The sequence below is a fragment of the Diceros bicornis genome, chromosome 3, assembly GCF_020826845.1.
Source record: "Diceros bicornis minor isolate mBicDic1 chromosome 3, mDicBic1.mat.cur, whole genome shotgun sequence".
Lineage (NCBI taxonomy): Eukaryota > Metazoa > Chordata > Mammalia > Perissodactyla > Rhinocerotidae > Diceros > Diceros bicornis.
The window spans coordinates 41,840,407-41,860,691 of record NC_080742.1 but is presented as its reverse complement, the minus strand read 5'-3'; the positions used below and the strand labels follow the sequence as shown (position 1 = coordinate 41,860,691).

Here is a 20,285-nt window from a genome sequence, read left to right as displayed (position 1 = left end):
GCCAATGGTAAGAAAGCCCTTATTATTAGCAAAGAAATCCTGGTGGGTTTTTGTTGTTGTTGACAGAGGTAATCCACATCCACTCATGAGGCTGATTAGCGAGAGAATGAAGACAGATTGCAGGCACTTTCTAACGATTGGTTTTAGTGCTATTTTTTCCTCCTTTCCTGTCTTCTCCTGACAATCCCTGGTTGTGTTTCTTTTCTGTTCACTTCCTTATATTGCTCACCTTTTAAACTTTGGAGGTTATTTGTTCTTGGATTCTGTGACTTGTGGAGACAAATTATTATATCAATCATTGTTCCAAACATGATACAGCAGAAGTTCCTATGTCTCACCACAGGTGAGCATGCTGCACAGAAGGAGTGTCGTAAGAGTGCTTGCCAATCCTAGCTAACTTTATGGACATAAACATAGTTCTTGTCTCATGATTTCTGCCCCTGATTGTGCTAATTAGTTCATTATGAATGCCAAATCTATATCATTAAATACTCTAGAAGATTTCTTGCTCTTAATCCATGTAAAGCATGTGGATTCCTTGGAATATGAATAGATTGTAAGACTTTCATGATAAAATCACTAACAGCACCAAAACCTAAGTCACGATGTTAATGTGGCTGCTCACAACTAAGACCCAAGTGCACTAGAGTTTGGATTAATTGGATAAATGGATAAATGATCTTCATGAGACATAAAAATCATCAAATTTGTAATTATTTTAAAATGTAATACAGATAGCTTTTATTTCAAAGGATTTTTATCTAATTCTGACAACTTTTGCAGAGAGGGATAGTTTTCCTAAGGACACAGCTAATTTTCCCCGTGGTTGAGAGGTATGGGAATCTCTCTTAACCAAAAAATATCTCTTCACTGGCCTATTATAGTTCAGGAAATTTCAGTATTCATACCATTTAAGAATATTTTTTCTCAATAACACCTTTTCTATCAAGTGAGGAAGAGCTCTTTCCAGGCATCATCAGTGATATAAATCAGAATTCTCTAGCAGATTACCTGGCCCATGGCCTAAGGCTGAGGAAGTATAAGTTTGAACTGAGAGAAGAGAAGTCTAGAGGATTATTTGGTTTTGGCCAGTATCAACACACAAAATGACTAGAAGAGGGATATAAATGGAGAACGATGGAGCTTAGAGAAAGAAGACTGTACATTAAAATCAAACTGTCTTATTCACATCATTACTTTTAGGCAACCTTGCATATAACCTTGTAATAGACTGAACAGTAAAGTCAAAAATTACAATTTTATTCTTGAGCTAGCAGGCAACCAGTTTATCTCATGAGTTGGAAGTGCTACAGACAATATATGGGTTGACATCATTCAGTCTGCTTCCAATGATGGCTACAAAGTGGAATCCTCTCTGCTTTCATTCATAAATATGTTATTTCTTTCTGTTCTGTCTATGGGTGGAGCCATTAGCACCATATTACGTATCTGTATGCCTAAATGTGGAACGTAATATGAAACTGTGTAGTCTTATATCTATTTGTCTACCTTAAAAATACATAAACACATATACACACAGATGTACAAAACACGTGTGCATGCGTGTGTACGTAAATTACACTAGAAATGTAGCACATTTTCTTTTTCTCTACATAGATTCACTTTTATTATTCCTCCTTTTTAATTCCCAAAACATATATACGAGCAATTTCTTCCTATGAATGAGCAGTATTTAGAAATCTTGATTGTAAGATTGGCTCTTAAGGACAAGGTGCACTTTTTTCTCAAAGAAATGCGTCTTTGTAAACTTAGGTTCTCAGATCTGCCTGTATAAAGACATATAGCTAATCAGGAAACTGAAATACTGTTCTATAGGACATAATTACCATGTCCAATAATATTTTAGGAGGGAACTGCTTTTAGCCTTTCAGTTTGGGAAGCCAAAGAGCAACTGTCTCTTTGCAGTGGGATGAGGAACACCCTCTCACTTTCTGTTCCATCTGCCTGATTTAGGATAAGAGAAGTACACATTTAATTTCAAGATATGGCTGCTTTGGTGTTTTGTGGTTTTGGACAAGGGCTGTAACCTGGAAGGAGTTAGATAAAGAGAGTAAAGTGTGGAGAGAGATTGAAAGTGAGAGACTGTTGGGGGCTCATCCCAGTTGCTAGCATGAGCTTCTTTCTTTTTTTAGTTCTATCACTCCTCAAGGCCTGTCTGTCTGCTTCCCTTTTTATTCCTAATACCTCTTGTTTGTCATAGGGACCTTTATTCCTAGCATTGTATTCTATCTTGTGGAACAGAACATGGTCCTCTAGCTTCTCCCCTTCTCTCTGTCAGGGAAAGCCCACAGTTCTGCTAAAGTTTTCTAAAAGCTCTTACCCCTGGATCTGGCAAGGCAACAAGGAAAGTTTCCCACTAAACCATCCTATGCTTTACATATTTAGATAGTAAAGGGAGAAATAAGATCATACATACCCAACAAAACGGTGAACAAAATTTTGTTTCGTGAACAAAATTAAGATTCATCTGCATTTTGAGAAAAACAAATAGTCAGACTTGGGCTTTCCACAGTAGGGTAATGACGAAAGGAGTGGAGTGTAAGAGCAGGAATAGTGCTGAGAAGGCAGTGGGCATTCTTGGAGGAACATGGAAACGGAACTGGGGTAGTAGATGCTTCTAACAAGATAGGAGACTTGTTTTCTTTCCTTGACGTTCCCTGCCACAAGGCGAGGTAAGCCTCTCATTAGAATGAAGTGAGGGATGACTCAAGGTAGCAGAAGAAAGAGAGAGGGGAAAAGTCTACAGGATGTGTTCTGGATTTCCTATAGCCATCTCTTTGAAGCAGTCATTTTGGAAGATTAGTGATAATGAAATATGTTACTTCGAATAGTGCTAGTTGGAGGTTGCTTTTAGAAACATAGGTACCAGTTTACCCAGCATGCTATGAAGTGCTTTCCCTGTAGAAGTCAGTCTGTAGGAAACACTGAGTGGTAGAGAACATAGATTTGTAATAAGGTGACTGATACTGGTGGTTATCACATCACATTCATATGTATTAAGAGCAAAAGTTACTAGTGGGGAGGTAGTAGAGTTAGTTCACTGAACTATAACAAATCCCCGTGACTTAATGAATAAAGATTTATTCCTCACTTACATCCTGGTTAAATATGGGTCAGTGGGGACACTCTACTCCATGCGATCATTCAGATATCCCAGATCCTTCATCTCTCCTTCCATCTTTGCATACCCCAGGGCCTCAGTGTCCTCCGCTGAATATTCTGTATGTTGCTTGCAGTTGGAGGGGAGCAGAGAGAATGTGGAGGAGGCACACCAGTTCTTTACCTCGTCCTGAGGTGACACACATTATTTCCACTCACACTGCATCATTGAGAATCAGTCATATAAACCCACTGAGGGGCAATGGGCCTAGAAAATATAGTTTCTGCAACTTATAAAAACGATTAATACTAATAGGAATCATAATCATTACTTAGGCAAGTTATTAAATCTCATTGTAATTCCATGTCCTCATCTATAAAATGGAAACTATACAAATATCTCTCTTTTAGTACAGTTATGGGTCATATATGAATTAATATATACAAAATGTTTAAAATATTTCCTAGTACATGCTAAGTACTTTTTTGTGTTTACAATCATTGCTCTTATTACTGTTATGATTATTATTAATAAATCTCATCTTTGAGTAAGACAGATAGGGACTTTTATGACAATTGTAACCATTGAGGTAAGTAGGCAATGACCCAAATTTGAGTTGCATGAGGTATAGTGAAATCTCATTTCTAGGACATTTGAAATTAGACAATAGAGAAAGACTGGTAGGGAAGTTGTCACTTAATCTCTCAGACAGAGGGAAGCTAATGTCTTCTTACCTTCCGTGGAAGCCCTGGTTATAAAAATCTTTAAAAAGTTTTTATAAAATTGTGACTACAAAGTGATGAAGAGTATGTGCAATTTACCCAGAATTATTTTTTTTTTAAGGGATGTAAAACTTTCCTGTATCAGTCAGTTCTTTCTATATCTTTCTTTTGCTTCTGTGTGGTTGTAGGTTCTTTGAGGGTTTTTTTTTTTTAATTTTGTGCTTTTACCTATCAGAATACCTACACAAAGATTTGTACATAGTAAGATTCAATAAATTAGTGCTAAAAAAGTCTTTATTTTTAAAAATCCACAATTTAAATGTAATCTTATTAAATATAATCTTAATTCTTAGACTTTTCCAAATGGATTTAAAATGGAATACAACTGACATAAATATGGACATGTCACAATTCTAAAATCACTTTTTTTTTTTTTGGTGAGGAAGATTGGCTCTGAGCTAACATCTGTGCCAATCTTCCTCTATTTTTAACATGGGTCATCTCCCGAGCATGGCTGACATGTGGCATATGTCTGCTTCCAGGATCCGAACTCGCGACCCCGGGCCGCCAAAGCAGAATGCACTGAACTTAACCACTAGGCCGTGGGGCTGGCCCCACATGTTTCATTTTTGCTGCAAGTGAATGCAGTAGGTAGTAATATAATTCTTATCAATATGATTTCAGTTAATTTTAGCAATTTGTCAAATAACTCAATAATAAGCATTACATTTATTTCTTGCTTTTGCATTGTATAGAACAGAAGTTTTAATTGAAAAGATGATATAAATTCTTATGAATTTTTTGTGCTTCTTACTAAAAAGCTATATCTTCTTTTATTTTCTTTCCTTTAAACTTTGAAACGATATAAACATATAAATGGAGAACTCTCCTTTTAAAATTCTGCATGCTAGAAATTAAAAGTTTCCGTTTGAACAGAAATGAAAACAATGTATTAATGTTGTGATTGCTAGAGAGATAAGAGTGACAGCTTAGTGTTTGTGACAATTTTAGTGCCATCATTTGTTACCTCGTCTAGAGAGATGACTTAATATCTACACGTTGCCAAACATCTAGGTAAAAAGTGAAAAATTTGGTCAATATTTCAGATGACTGGTTTCTATGATGCTGAACATCTGGATATATGCGAAATGTGTTGAACAAAAATATGAAGGTCCAACCAATTCATCAATTTAATTCTCATTTATCTGACATTTTTAGATACACTTAGTAATTTGTGTTTTGGTATTAAGTGGGCAAAGGACAGATTAGAATAAAATACAACAAAGAATATCAGTCTACTCATCAAATGAATTAGCAATGCCATCAATTTTATCATCACAATTTAATTTGCAGCTATAGGAAGTGAATGAAGTTGTGATGTTAAAATTGATGACATTGCTAATTCATTTACTGAGAAGCGAATAGGAAAATAAGTGAGGGTATATTCATTGTTATTCACCAGCTATTATATTTTCTAGTTAGACTTTAGTTTGAAGCTTGAGTCTGTCACTAACTTTTTGTTTGCTTAGCTCAATTAGCTTCTTGAAATCATTTATCAATCATGCTTGTCTGTTTGGAAGAGATAAAACGAGCTTTTAAAAGAATCATTTATATCTGTTATCTTCGAATTCAAAGTAACAATTGTTTTCATTAAAAAACTGAAAGTTTAACTTTTTTATATAGGCATACCTCGTTTTATTGTGCTTAGCTTTATTGCACTTCACAGATATTGCGTTTTTTCACAGATTGAAGGTTTGTGGCAACCTTGCGTCAAGCAAATCTATTGGTGCCATTTTTCCAACAGCATTTGCTCACTTTTTGTCTCTGTGTCACATTTTGGTAATTCTCGCAATATTTCAAACTTTTTCATTATTATTATATTTGTTATGGTGATCTGTGATCAGTGATCTTTAGTATTACTACAGTAATTGTTTTGAGGTGCCACAAACTTTGCCCGTATAAGACAGTGAACTTAATCGATAAATGTTATGTGTGTTCTCACTGCTCCACCTGCCAGTCATTCCCCATCTCTCTCCCTCTCCTCAGGCCTCCCTAGTCCCTGTTTCACAACAATGTTGAAATTAGGCCAATTAATAACCATACAGTGACCTCTAAGTGTTCAAGTAAAAGGATGAGTCACACCTCTCTCACTTTAGGTCAAAATCTAGAAATTGTTAAGCTTAGTGAGGGAGGCATGTCAAAAGGTGGGATAGGTCAAAAACTAGGCCTCTTGCTCCAGTTAGCCAAGTTGTAAATGTGAAGGAAAAGTTCTTGAAGAAAATTAAAAGTGATACTCCAGTGAACACATGAATAATAAGAAAGTGAAACAGCCTTATTGCTGATGTGGAGAAAGTTTTAGTGGTCTGGATAGAAGATCACACCAGCCACAGCATTCCCTCAAGCCAAAGCCTAATCTAGAGCAAGGCCCTAACTCTCTTCAATTCTATGAGGGCTGGAGAGGTGAGGAAGCTGCAGAAGAAAAGTTTGAAGCTACCAAAGATTAGTTCATGAGGTTTAAGGAAAGAAGTCGTCTCCATAACAGAAAAGTGCAAGGTGAAGCAGCAAGTGCTGATGCAGAAGCTGCAGCAAGTTATCCAGAAGATCTAGCTAAGATCATTAACGAAGGTGGCTACACTAAACAATAGATTTTCAATGTAGATGAAATAGCTTAATATTGGAAGAAGATGCCATCTAGGATTTTCATAGCTAGAGAGGAGAAATCAATGCCTGGCTTCAAAGCTTCAAAGAACAGCCTGACTCACTTGTTAGGAGCTCATGCAGCTGGTGACTTTAAGTTGAAGCCAATGCTCATTTACCATTCCGAAAATCCTAGGGCCTTTAAAAATTATGCTAAGTCCACTCTGTCTGTGCTCTATAAATGGAACAACAATGCCTGGATGACAGCGTATCTATTTACAACATGGTTTACTGAATATTTTAAACCCACTTTTGAGAGCTATTGCTTAGAAAAAAAGATTTCCTTCAAAATATCACTGCTCATTGACAATGACAATGCACCAGGTCAACCAAGAGTTCTGATGGAGATGTACAATGAAATTAATGTTGTTTTCATGCCTGATAACACAATATGCATTCTGCAGCTCATGGATCAAGGAGGAATTTCAACTTTCAAGTCTTATTATTTAAGAAATACATTTCATAAGGCTATAATTACCATAGATAGTGATTCCTCTGATGGATCTGGGCAAAGTAAATTGAAAACCTTCTGGAAAGAATTCACCATTCTAGGTGCCATTAAGAACATTTGTAATTCATGGGAAGAGGTCAAAATAACAACATTAACAGGAGTTTGGAAGAAGTTGATTTGAACCCTCATGGATGATTTTGAGGGGTTCAAGACTTCAGTGGAGGAAGTGACTGCAGATGTGGTAGAAATAGCAAGAGAACTAGAATCAGAAGTGGATCCTGAAGTTGTGACTGAATGGTTGAAATCTCATGATAAAACTTTAATGAATGAGGAGTCGCTTTTTATGGATGAGCAAAGAAAGTGGTTTCTGGAGATAGAATCTACTCCTAGGGAAGATGCTGTGAAGATTGTTGAAATGACAACAAAGGGTTTGGACCATTACATAAACTTAGCTGATAAAACAGTGGCAGAGCTTGAGAGGACTGACTCCAATTTTCAAAGAAATTCTACTGTGGATCAAATGCCATCAAACAGCATCGTATGCTACAGAGACACTGTTTGTGAAAGGGAGAGTCAGTGAATGCTGTAAACTTCGTTGTTATCTGATTTTAAGAAATTGCCACAGCCACCCCAAACTTCAGGAACCATCACCCAGATAAATCAGCAGCCATCAACATTGAGGTAAGACTCTCTACCAGCACAAAGATCGTGACTTACTGAAGGCTCAGATGATGGTTAACATTTTTAGTAATAAAGTATTTTTTAATTAAGTATGTACATTGTCTTTTTAGACATAATGCTATTGCACACTTAATAGACTACAGTATAGTGTAAACATAACTTTTATATGCACTAGGAAACCAAAAAATTGGTTTTTGTATTATTGCGATATTCACTTTATTGTGGTAGTCTGGAACCAAACCTGCAATATCTCCAAGGTATGCCTATCATGCTACATTTCTTGTAAAAGGCAATAAGCAGTTGTTCCAATTCAAGAGGTTTAGCACCATCATTTAATAGTGTGTGTTGAGCTCCTTAACGTCCTTCACTTATTAGAAATTACCAAATATGTGCCATCTGGGGCCCAGAGAATACTTGGACCCAGTCACTTCCGTTTCTGAAGGAGAAATAAAAATCCAAGAGGAGAGTGAACGCATTACATAAATCACTGCTAAGAGAGACAGAAAAAAGCTTTCTTTCCCTTAATGAAACTCGTTTTCCCTTCTCCCTTTCAATTTCGTTTTTATTACTCAGAAAATTAAAAGCTTGCACTATCTCCAAAAGATTCTGCAGTTCTTATGTTCCATAATAACCTCACAATATGCTAAATGTTGCATAAAGTGTTACTAACATGCCTTTCTTGGAGCCAAGTATAACTAACATTTTGCAAATATGCCTGTAACATTTCTTCTTTTATAACTTGAAGGTTTTCCACATTATGAGTGAAAGCAACATCACCCCAAGGATGCCCCAAGACCTCCTGGCCTGTTCACTATTAAAGATTAAATAGGTATCATATAGTGTGAAAATTCCTTGTAGATCTCTGCTTATGTCTCAGATTAACCTAAAGGGTTACTTCTCTCCATTCCATAGGTGACAAGATATGAGACAAGAGACTTATTCAGATATATTTTAGGTGTATAATACATTTAGACTCTGTTAGCTTGTAGACACAAATTTCTCATCATTCTGAAAAATTTTTCCAAAATAACCCTTGTTATTTGAAATATACACTATAAATTTCTTTTTTTTTTGAGGAAGATTGACCCCGAGCTAACATCTGTTGCCACCCTTCCTCTTTTTTTCCTTTTTTCTCCCCAAAGCCCCAGTAGATAGTTGTATGTCATAGTTGTACATCCTTCTAGTTGCTCTTTGTGGGACGCTACCTCAGCATGGCCTGGGGAGTGGTGCGAACGTCCGCGCCCAAGATCCACACCAGTGAACCCCAGGCCGCCGAATACGCACCAGGCCAGCCCCTACACTAAAAATCTCTTTTAATAAAATTCTCAAGTATATAAAGTGAATTTCATCAAAACTAAAACTTTTGTTCTTCATAAGACACTGTTAAAAAATGAAAGGTCAAGCCATAGCCTAGGAGATGTTTGTAAATCACGTATCCAATAAAGGACTTGTATGCAGACTATATAGAGATCTCTCAACACTCATTAATAAGAAAACAACCCAATTAAAATGTGGGCACACCTTTTGAATAGATAGCTCAAAGAAGATATATAGATGGCAGATGGAGAGATAATCATAGTCATTAGCCATTGTGGCCATACAAATTACAATTTCAATGTGATACCATGACTCACTGGCTATCAAATAAATAAATATAAAAATAATTTCAAGTGCTGCCAGGGATGTGGAGCAACTTTAAGTCTTGTACATTGCTGGTGATAATACAAAAAAGGACCATCATTTTGGAAAATAGTTTGATGGCTTCTTAACAAGCTAAGTGTAAATGTACCATACAAGCTCAGTAATTTCCTTCCTGGGTATTGACCCACGCGTGAAATTAAACTTATGTTCTCAGAAAACCTGTATGAGAATGTTTGTAGACGCTTTATTTGTAATTGCCAAAAACTGGAAACAACTGAAATGTTCTTCCACTACTGAATGGATAAAAACAAAACAAAACAAAAACTGGTACATCCATGAAAATGGAATACTACTCAGCAAAATAAAAGGAGCAAACTACTTATAAACACAGCAAAATGGAGGAATCTGTAATGCCTCATGCTAAGTGAAAGAAACCAGATTCAAAAGGCCAAATACTGTGTAATTAATTTATATGACATTCTCAAAAAGGCAAAACTATAGGAAAGAAACCAAATAAGTGGGTGTTGGGGACTGAGAATGCAGTTGGGGGCATTGACCACTGTATTAATTATCTACTGCTTTGTAACAATAGTTATCTACTGCTTCTCTCACAGCTTCCGTGGGTCAGAAATCCAGACACAGCTTAGGTGAGTGCTTCTGGCTTAAGTTCTTTCGTGAGATGTAGTTAAGCAGCTCAGCTGTCCCCTGGTGCAGTGTTAGCTGAAGGCTCAGCTGGGGGAGGATCTGCTTCTAAACTCATTTACATGGTTTTGGCAGGATTCAGTTCCTTGTGGAGTTTGGACTGATGAGCTTATTTCCTTGCTAGCTGATTAGCTTGAGACCTTTCCTAGTTTCCTGCCATATGTGCTTCTCCCAAGGGCAGCTCACAGCATGACAGCTGACTTTCCTCAGACAGAGCATGTGAGAGTATGAGACAGAGCACCCAAGACATAGCCACTGTCTTTTTATAACCTGACATTAGGAGTGACATCCCATCCCCTTTGCCAAAATTATATTTCCTAGAAGGGAGTCACTAAATCCAGCCCACACTCAAGCAGAGGGATTATACAAGGGGATGAACACTAGTAGGCAGGAATCATTGGGGGCTATCTTAAAGACTGCCTTTCGCAGGCAGCCCTCGGGATCCCAGTGGTTTATATTTCTCCCACATTCAAAACACACTCACCTCTCCCAAGGTCCTAAGAGTTTCATTTCATTACATTATCAATTCAAAGTCCAGAATCTCGTCATCTAAATCAGGGAGCCATCTCAGAGTCAGCCTGCCACAAACACAAACTGGAATGGGAGCTTTTGGGGATGATCAAAGCTTTTCTGTATCTTGATTGTGGTGGTGATTACACAGCTGTATTTGTTTGGTAAAAACTAATCGCATTGAATCCTAAAAGGGATGAATTTCACTGTATGTAAGTTATACCTTAATTTTTAAAAAATAGAAAAAAGTTTAAAAACTCAAGAATATAACATACACACAAACACACATATTACATTAAATTTTGGCCAAATAAATTGAGTCATTGGTAAACGAGTTAATAAAATAATTTATACAAATATACATTTCAGCACTGGAAAGCAGCATGAGTATTACTAATTATATCACTGAAAAGTCATAATAACATACCATATGCTTGTATAACCAATAATTTGCTTATAGGAAAAGAAAAGTATTATCGACTACAACTTACAATTACATTAATTCTTTTACAGAAAGATGTTTATTGTGATAATATTTTTTTCCTCTTTAATATTTGTTTTTATTCCTAGAACAGGCTAGTCGTCAATTCAAATATTACGGAAGGTGAACATCTTTGCAAACAGACTATTAACTTTTTCTCACTTTGTTTACAAAAGAACTATTGGAACAATTTTCTGTAAAATGCATTTTTATAACTCCTTTGAAAATAATTTACTTCCAGTAAGCTGAATATAGACTGTGAAAAAAAATCCTATATTTCTTCTTATTTTCCCCTTCTCTGAAAAGTAGCAGAAGTAAGGCAGTAGGATCCAGTTACTGTACCCTGTTTATACAGCTGTGCTTCATTGAATGAAGGCTTGTGCTACACACAATTTGTGATAGGAAGTAAATGCTTTTAAAACAACTGAAGAGACGGGTCTTTAACCTCTACCTTTGTGGATTGTTTGTTCCACCATTTAGCTTCTGTGGAGGTTATAAAGGAGTAGTTCCAATATATACTATTATCCTCCAATTAAACCTCAAATGATTAGCTCATCCCCTTGTGAATTCATAATATAGGTGCATTATGATGAATTTTTTAAACAAATTCTGAAAGGTCCAAAAAAATGAATGAATGATGTTTTTATTTGTAATGAAGTTTATAAGTAATAGGTTCTGAAATGTTCAATAATGAGAATGTTCTGAAGAGAAAATTGTGTTTAGAATTACTTTAAGGGCTCAATCTGTAAGAAGTTTTAAAAGACTTAGGAGATTCATTAAATTTATTACCTCTTAATAAACCTCCACACAACATCTGAAGATATGAAGTGCCACAGGATTCTTTGTGTATCTCCTATTTATAGCTATATAGGCTGGTCAATAAACCAGAGATTAGGTTCTCGGTTATTTCAAGGATTATGCCTGGGAAGTTTTAGAAGTCATTATGGTGAAGTAGTTCTCATCTGTGTAGAACACTTTCCTCAATTGCTTGGGTTGGAATACAGGGTCATCTTTAGGAATGAGTAAAATGTCAACCAATCAGTATCTAAATTACATATAAACCGACTGTTTATGAAAATACTTGCTTCACTGAAAATATATGATTTTCATAGAAATGACTTCTGATAGGGTTGTCTATTCATAATCCTGTTCATAATCTTCTCGTTCTCACAGAATTAAGTCCTGTTATCATTTGTCTACCAAAACCCTTTTGCAAAGTTTGTTTGGTAACTCCTTGTACAGGTTACCCAGAGAGCTTTCATTTCCTAAATAAATGCCCAGGAAGTCCATTGGGATATATACACACACACACACACACACACACATATCTCCATATTTTTCATAAAAATATTTAAAGAATTATTCTGCCGTATGCCGTGTATTTTAACTATTAGTACATGGCAACTGCAGAGATCAATAACCCAATATTTCCACTCTTAGGTTCACTGTTCAGTTGCCCTGCATCCAAGCCTAAAATATTTAATTTCTAATCTCTACTAGCAGGAATACAATGATCATATATCACAAGATTAATTCTATCTCCTGTATTTGTAGCAAAAGACTAAATATAAGTTATTTTAGCTAAGAATATATTTTCTTTTACTTGAATAGAATATAATGTGGGATTTTTATCTGTAATTCAGGTAGGAAATGAAAAATATGGACAGAATAAAAAATGTGGGCTTGTTCTCTTCTATTCCATCTCCTCGGGGGGTCATTTTAATGGCGTGTTTGTTGTAGAAAAATAAACAACTATCCTTTTTGAATATATATGAAACTCAAGGCAGTATGTTGGCAATCTGCATAATGCTCAAGGAAAAGAAACAACTTACTTTTCATTTTTTATTATGAGGACAAACAACAGCTATGTAGGACAATTTTAGAAATGGTATAGTGCTTTGGTAAATATGGAAAGAGCTACACGTAACTATTAGCTAATATATTTCTGTAAATAAAAATGAAACCTTAAATCTTAGACCCAAAATTATTCTGCTTTGCTTCTTATTCCAATAGACAGATTTTGAGACTTCTCAGAAAGCCATCAGGAAAGATTATTATATAATATTTCATTTCAAAATTTACACAACAATTTCTACCATCAGAGTATTCTTCTTTAATTAGAAATATGTTATCACATACTGAAAAATCATCACTATCCATTGACTGTATTGTTACAACATTACCAGCTAGCTTTTACGATCTGTCGCATTGTAATACGTTAGCAAAGTGTAAATTTTGCAAGCCATTTCAGTTTGCTGGAGGCATTTAATTATATCATATACACTATACATATTTATTGGCTACATTTCAATTTTTTTATTTGTTTGTAATTTATACCCTCCCTGCTTCCAAAAGTGATTTTACAAAGCTTATTTTAATTCTAATTATGTTGGCTAGCTTTTTCAGAGATGTTCCAGGTTTTTCCTTTTTCACTCAACAGAGCAGCACATATAACTGAAAATGGAAGTTGCTTTGTTCTTATTCTCATGGCTCATTTCAAATTATGTGTTTTGCAGAGGTTAATATTATGTGGGCTGGACACCAAACACACCACAGTTCTGAAGACTATAACTTATCCACGGCACTGAGACAATCTGTCTTCCAAATATATACTTCCTGGGTAAGTTGTGTGAAATTGAGTAAATGTGATAATATAATTCATTTTTAAAAGTTTCAACTGTTTCTATTTCCTTCCAGTAAACTAATAGAAGGCATTTTACTAAAACACTTCTTTCTCCTCTGCAAGGCCAGACGCTAAAATGTTTCTTTTCCTCTGAAAGGCCAGACACACATGAAGCAAGTAGTGTTTTCCAATGGCAGTCTTTTATTTGACCCAAAAAACTCAACTTGAGGTTTACAGCAAGGTGAGAAAGTGGCTGGCTATTTTTTACTTACTGTCAACTAGGAGGGTGATGTATAGACAGTGTATCTCAATTCAAATATATGCAAACAGGTTTCATTGGAAACTTTTAAAAGCAGTTTTTAAAAAATCAATTCCCATTTCTATATGACCAAGTAAAATCTACTTAAATCCTTTGCTTTTTGTTTGCATGTCAGAGCAATTAGTGTGACGCTCAACAAAAAGTTTGGCTCTAAAATATTTTCACACCAGAAAATAAAAAAACTAATCAATACCAGAAATAGCCTCTAGTTCTAATGTTCTTCTGATTCCCCAGGCAAACCTGGTCCACTGGTAACATCCCTCATCTGTGATTGTCCCTCCTTAGCTCTCCAAAAACATGATGCTGCTAAAATGCATGTTGACAAAATCTAGAAAGTCAGAGTTATTGATGTGTAAGTGCATTCATCAATAAGCTCTTTACTAACTACAAAATTTAATAATCTAACATTTGTATGGTTCTTTACAGTTTGCAAGTTACTTCTATTAGATACCACTTATTGAGTTCTTTCTATGTGTGGGACAAACTTCTGAAACATCTTTATGTATTGACTCATTGATCTTCACTACAATTTTAAGACAAAGGTACTATTAAAACTCTCATTTTAAAATCATGGAATTGAGTCTATAGTGCAGTCACAATGAATAAAAGGAGGAGTAGAATTTGAACTAATTCAGCCTGGCTGTAAGGTCCCCGATCTTAACGTCTACACTGCATCCTTTCTATGTGCCTCTATATTGTTTCTCACTTAGATTCTCATTTGATCCTCACAAATAGGCCCATGCAGTGTTAGATCAAGTATTACTATTATCAGGGAACTGAAGATCAGTGAGGTTAATTACCTAGCTAGTAAGTGACAAAGCCCCGTATTTGAAAACACATATCTCATAACTAATAGGAAAATATACTGGCATGTGTTCTAACCCAAACAGCAACATGGGCAAAATAAATCCATAAGCCAGTGATGGTACTAATACATTTGCTGATATTAAAAGAAATCCACCCCTTAACCCCTGCACCATACACCTGTGTTACAGCTTGTATTAATTTTCCAGGGCTGCTGTAACAAAGTACCACAAACAAAGTGGCTTAGAACAACAGAAATTTATTGTCTTACAGTTCTGGAGGCCAGAAGTCTGAAATCAAGGTGTCAGTAGGACCAGAGTCCCTCTGAAGACCCCAGGGAAGGAGCTCTAGTCCTCTCTCGTAGGTTCTGATAGTTCCTTGCCTTGTGGGAGCATAACTTCAATCTTCACATGATGTTCTCCCTGTGTCTGGGTCCAAATTTCTCTTTTTTTATAAGGACACCAGTCATATTAGATCAGGAGCCCACCCTACTCCATTGTGACCACACATCTTAACTAATTACATCTGAAAAACCCTACTTCCAAATAAAGTCATATTCTGAGGTGTTAGGGGATAGGATTTCAACATATGAATTGGGGGCAGGGGTGGGCATGGTTCAATCCATAACACAGCTCTCAGCAATATAGGTGAGAAAGATATATATATACATATGTTTGATCTCCTATTCCTTGTGCTAGAACTCTGAATGATTAAGAAATAGCTGCATTCACACAAACTTTTATTATCCTGCACAAACTAGACTGAATATATGGCTGATTAAAATAATAATCTCAAAAATCTTTATTCTCTCCTGACTTACATATTTCCCTTTGCACCGGGATAACTTAAACCTCCAGTAATTGCATTTTAAGGGAGAAAGCCTCCAAGAGAAGATGTAGCTGTGTTTGCAGTTGCTGCGGAGAAATCAATGCAGTCAGTGAATTAATTATTTGAGGAAATAGCAAAGGAAAATTTTTATCAGAGCGTCATAGATTTCAGAACTAGAAGAAATCTTGACGATAATATATTTAAATCATCTATTTTAAAAGCTAAAAAATGAATCTCAGAGGAGCCTGCTACATCGTACAATATTGATTATTGCCGGTTGGAACTTGAGTCCAGACATCTGATGGCCGGTTTATGGTCATCTTTATGCTGGCGTCACTTGCGTGATTCTCCCAATTAAGTCAATGCATCCAAAGTTACAGGTTCGTGAAAATCTAAGTGACATGCAGGTTCACACTTATTGCCAGCGTAAATTCCCTTTACAACCTCATATCACTTCACCAAGGACGCAGAAAATATGCTGAGTAAGTACGTGAGCAATGGCAATACACCACAAGATGCTAATTCAGGTGGTGGGAGGACCTGGATGACTGGCAGTGCGGGAAATAAAAGGTCGGGATTGTAAATCAGCCTGGATTCTTGTGTAGCATTTGTAGGTCTGTTAGAAGATGGCATAGGTACTTTAAGAGTCTGTGATGGTTAACAGTCTGTGATAGGTCTTTCTAGACGTTAGAATCAAACAGCAGTGTCAGGTCTCTTTATTTTCTTTGAGTCTTTTGTAAGATTCCCTTCATCAACACTGCTACGTAAGGCATAGAATTTGGTAGTTACTAAGGTAACAGTGTATTTTAAAACGAATAATAAACGAGTCATGTCTTTGAAGACAAAATTGATTTGTGAAATGAAAAGCAAAATTAAGCTCAGAGTGCTTTGCTTTGATAATACTATAAAAATTAGGGCTGCAGACCTGTCATTTAAAGTAGTTAGAGATAAGAGTTTGACTTTCAAGAATTTCTAAATGTTAAGAATTTCTAATTTCACTTTGCATTTTTTTTTAGCCGGTTTTAAGCTTAGATTTAATATTACTCATTCAAAACGAGCTGCAATTGACGGAGTGCCATGCTAAGTGAGCCTTATTGGCTGTGTACTGCAATATGTGGTGTTGTACGCCACTTCAATCTTTTATTACACATCTTAATTAGTATAACGCCTTAAACATGATATGCTCTCCAATTGGCAAATAATAAAATGTGCCTATACCCGTGGATATTATGTAACATATAACAGTGTCAAGATTAACATTTCATTTTCTTCCAACTTTATAGATAAAATACCTGATTGCCACCGTTTTATATTCAAAATATAGCTACAAAAGTGCTCGAAAAATAAAAGAATGCCATATGTCGGAGGGATACAGGAGCCCACTTGAAAGAGCTCCCAATGACCAAAATCTGGAACAATATGAACAACAAAATATATAACATAGTGCAGAGTTATAATCCAAAGTATAAAATAAATACCTCTGGGATCAGTCCATGCTGATATAAATGAGTGAATAAATAAATAAATGGGGACAAATGGATGGGAGACAAATTCCCTTATAGAATTTTGAATAATGTACATAGATACTGCCCCCCCTTACCCCTGTCCTGTGAGTGTGGACTGTGCTTAGTAACTCCTTTACACAGAGTAGAGTATGGAACAGGGACAAAGGGAGGGGTGAGGGTGGAAGGGTAATTTAGAGTGGTGAAAGTTGGCAAACACAACCAATCTCAGATCAAAGGTAACATCAGTGGTATCTTGTTGGTAGCACGTACACTTTGATAAGATATGATAAGAAGGTCCTCTTGATACCATGTACCCTTTGATAAGATATAATGAGAATGGCCCTTCACGCCTTCAGTCTTCATCACCAAAACCCTAACCCCAGGCTAACCATGAGAAAAGACATGTGCCAAACCCAAATTGAGGGACGTTCTACAGAATACCTAACTAGTACTCCTTGAAAGTGTAAAGGTCATGAAACACAAGGAACATCTGAGAAACTATCACAGATCGGAGGAGGCTATAAGATATAAAGACTAAATGTAATAGTGCATCCTGGATGGGATCCTAAAACAGAAAAAGAACACTAGGGGAAAAAAAAACTACAGCTAGTGAAATCTAAATAAGATGTGGTGTTTAGTGGAATTTGGTTAATAATAGTAATGTACCAATGTTGGTTTTTTAGTTGTGGCAATACAGCATGTAATATGTTAGCAATAGAGGAGACTGGATGGAGAGTATGTGGCAACTCTCTGCACTATTTTTTTTTTTTTTGGTGAGGAAGATTGGCCCTGAGCTAACATCTGTTGCCAATCTTCCTCCTTTTGCTGAGGAAGATTGACTCTAAGCTAACATCTGTGCCCATCTTTCTCTATTTTATATGTGGGATGCCTCCACAGCATGGCTTGATGAGCAGTACATCAGTCCGCTCCGGGGATTTGAACCTGCAAACCCTGGGTCACTGAAGTGGAGCGTACGAACTTAATCACTATGCCACCTGGCCAGCCCCACTCTCTGCACTATTTTTGCGTCTCTTCTGCAAATATAAAACTATTATAAAATAAGTAGTTTATTAAAAAACACTACATGTACATACCTACATTTACATACTCAGAGCCACTGTAGATGATACACCAACTCTAGAAAAAAATAGTTAGAACTAGCCATTAACAATAGAAATTAATTCCAGGGACCCCATAAAGAACAATGATTTAGCCAATGCTATTTTAAATTGGCTGTTGTTCTAAAGCAAATCTTTTTTTCCATTCTTAATCCATCACCCACTGTTACCTTTCCAGAACTCCAGCTCTGAACAAACTAAATTCCTCTATAACTTTGAGAAAGAAATCTCATAGACTCCTTATCACATGCAGAGCTAGTCAAAACCTGGTCCCACCTCTGTCCAATCTCATCTTCCACATTCCCCCATTGTCACCCCATCTCCAATTTAACAATTTTAAATTCTCTAAATCTACTATGTCATAATGCCTTGATACTTCGTTGTACAAGTTGTTATCTTTGCCTGGAAAATTATTTCCCCTTTACTTCTGATTATTATATCCTTAAGATTCAATTCATTCCTTCATTGCTTTCTTACAGATGCCTTCCTAACTTTGCCCAGGATGCTTTTTTTTTCCCCCATAAAACCCTTGCATATCTCTATTACAGTACTTATTATTTTGCATTATTGCCTTTCATGCCAGCCTGTAAACTTTAAAAGAAATGAGTCTGTCTTATTTTTCACTGCTATATACCTAGTATATATAAAGTGCCTGATGCAATCAGTGCTTAATAAATGTACATTGCATCAATGAATGAAATAAAAAAGTTTTATAGTTGTCAAAATAAATGTGTCAAAGCAAATATTTTGCTAAGTTAACTAGGGTAAGGCCAATGAGAAATGGACAACAGTGCAACGTGTGAAATAATTTAAATCTGCCATTCATTTAAATATTTTTGATTTAACAGATTCTCCAAAAATTACAGCTTAGGGTGAGTAACTTATTTACCTTTTCATATAAAATGTATTTTAAGACATTTGTCATATATGAAGCTATTAAATGGGAAATAGCTATCTGCATTCAATGTTCTGACTATTTCTCTTAAAATCATAGTAAATTCATGATAAATGCACTTAATTTAAATAACTGGGTTGAGTAATTTTTTTTAGCTCTGTAGTATCTCTCAATCATTAAAATTGTTTTTTTTGTTGTTGGTTGGAATTATAATCAACACAGTAAAACATTTATAGTGTATTAGCAATCTAAAAAGAGGTAAATTTTGGGTCCCGCCCGGCAGCGCAAACAGTTAAGTGAACGTGCTCTGCTGTAGCAGCCCGGGGTTCGCTGGTTCCGATCCCAGGCGCGCACTGATGCACCGCTTGTCAAGCCATGCTGTGGCGGCGTTACATATAAAGTAGAGGAAGATGGACACGGATGTTAGCCCAGGGCCAGTCTTCCTCAGCAAAAAGAGGACGATTGGCAGATGTTAGCTCAGGGCTGATCTTCCTCGCACAAAAAAAAAAAAAAAAATGCTTAAAAAGAGGTAAATTTTAACCACCATCAGAGGAAAGAAATTTAGTTATAACATCAATTTATGAAAATCTTTATTAAGACTTTTGTTACCGTAAGTTATAGAACATGTAAATATATGATGACCTTATTATTTTTGAGCATAATAATTTTAAAAATATATTAATTACATTTAGGAAACAGTAGAGAGCAATTCACTAGAATAAAGAAGTCTGGATCCCAGCCCTAGCTCAGTTATTAATGAACGTTGTACTCTGAACCAATCAATTAATGTTTGAATCTCAGTGATTTTGTACATGAAATGGGGCAATTAATGTTTGCTCTGCCTTCTGATATTGTTATTTTGAGATCACCTTAAATAATGAGTGTGGAAATTGTTTGAACTATATCAAGTATGATTCACATGGATAATATTGTTTTTATATTACATGTAAGGCTGCAAAGGAACACTTAGTGAAATCTCAGATCTTTTTACTACATTGTACTCCCTGCCAAACTACATAAGCAAAGACTATGTTTCAATATGCTGGTGTTGGAGTTATATAAAGACAAATGTGAACAAATAAAGACACAAGAAACTAACAACTTTGATGTAATGCAGTCAAATGCACTGGGGATAAAATTCTCATAACTCTTATGTCACAGAAGGAAAGCATGTCTTGAGCCCCGCC

The 20,285-nt window shown here is 35.9% G+C and overlaps 1 protein-coding gene across 1 annotated transcript in view; it reads left to right on the top strand.

The window, feature by feature from the left end:
- Positions 1-20,285, top strand: part of AGMO (alkylglycerol monooxygenase) — a 326,257-nt gene that overhangs the window by 112,475 nt on the left and 193,497 nt on the right. Inside the window, exon 4 of the mRNA XM_058526593.1 lies at positions 13,523-13,626. Coding sequence (XP_058382576.1) covers positions 13,523-13,626 — 104 coding nt within the window. The remainder of the gene's footprint in view (positions 1-13,522; positions 13,627-20,285) is intronic.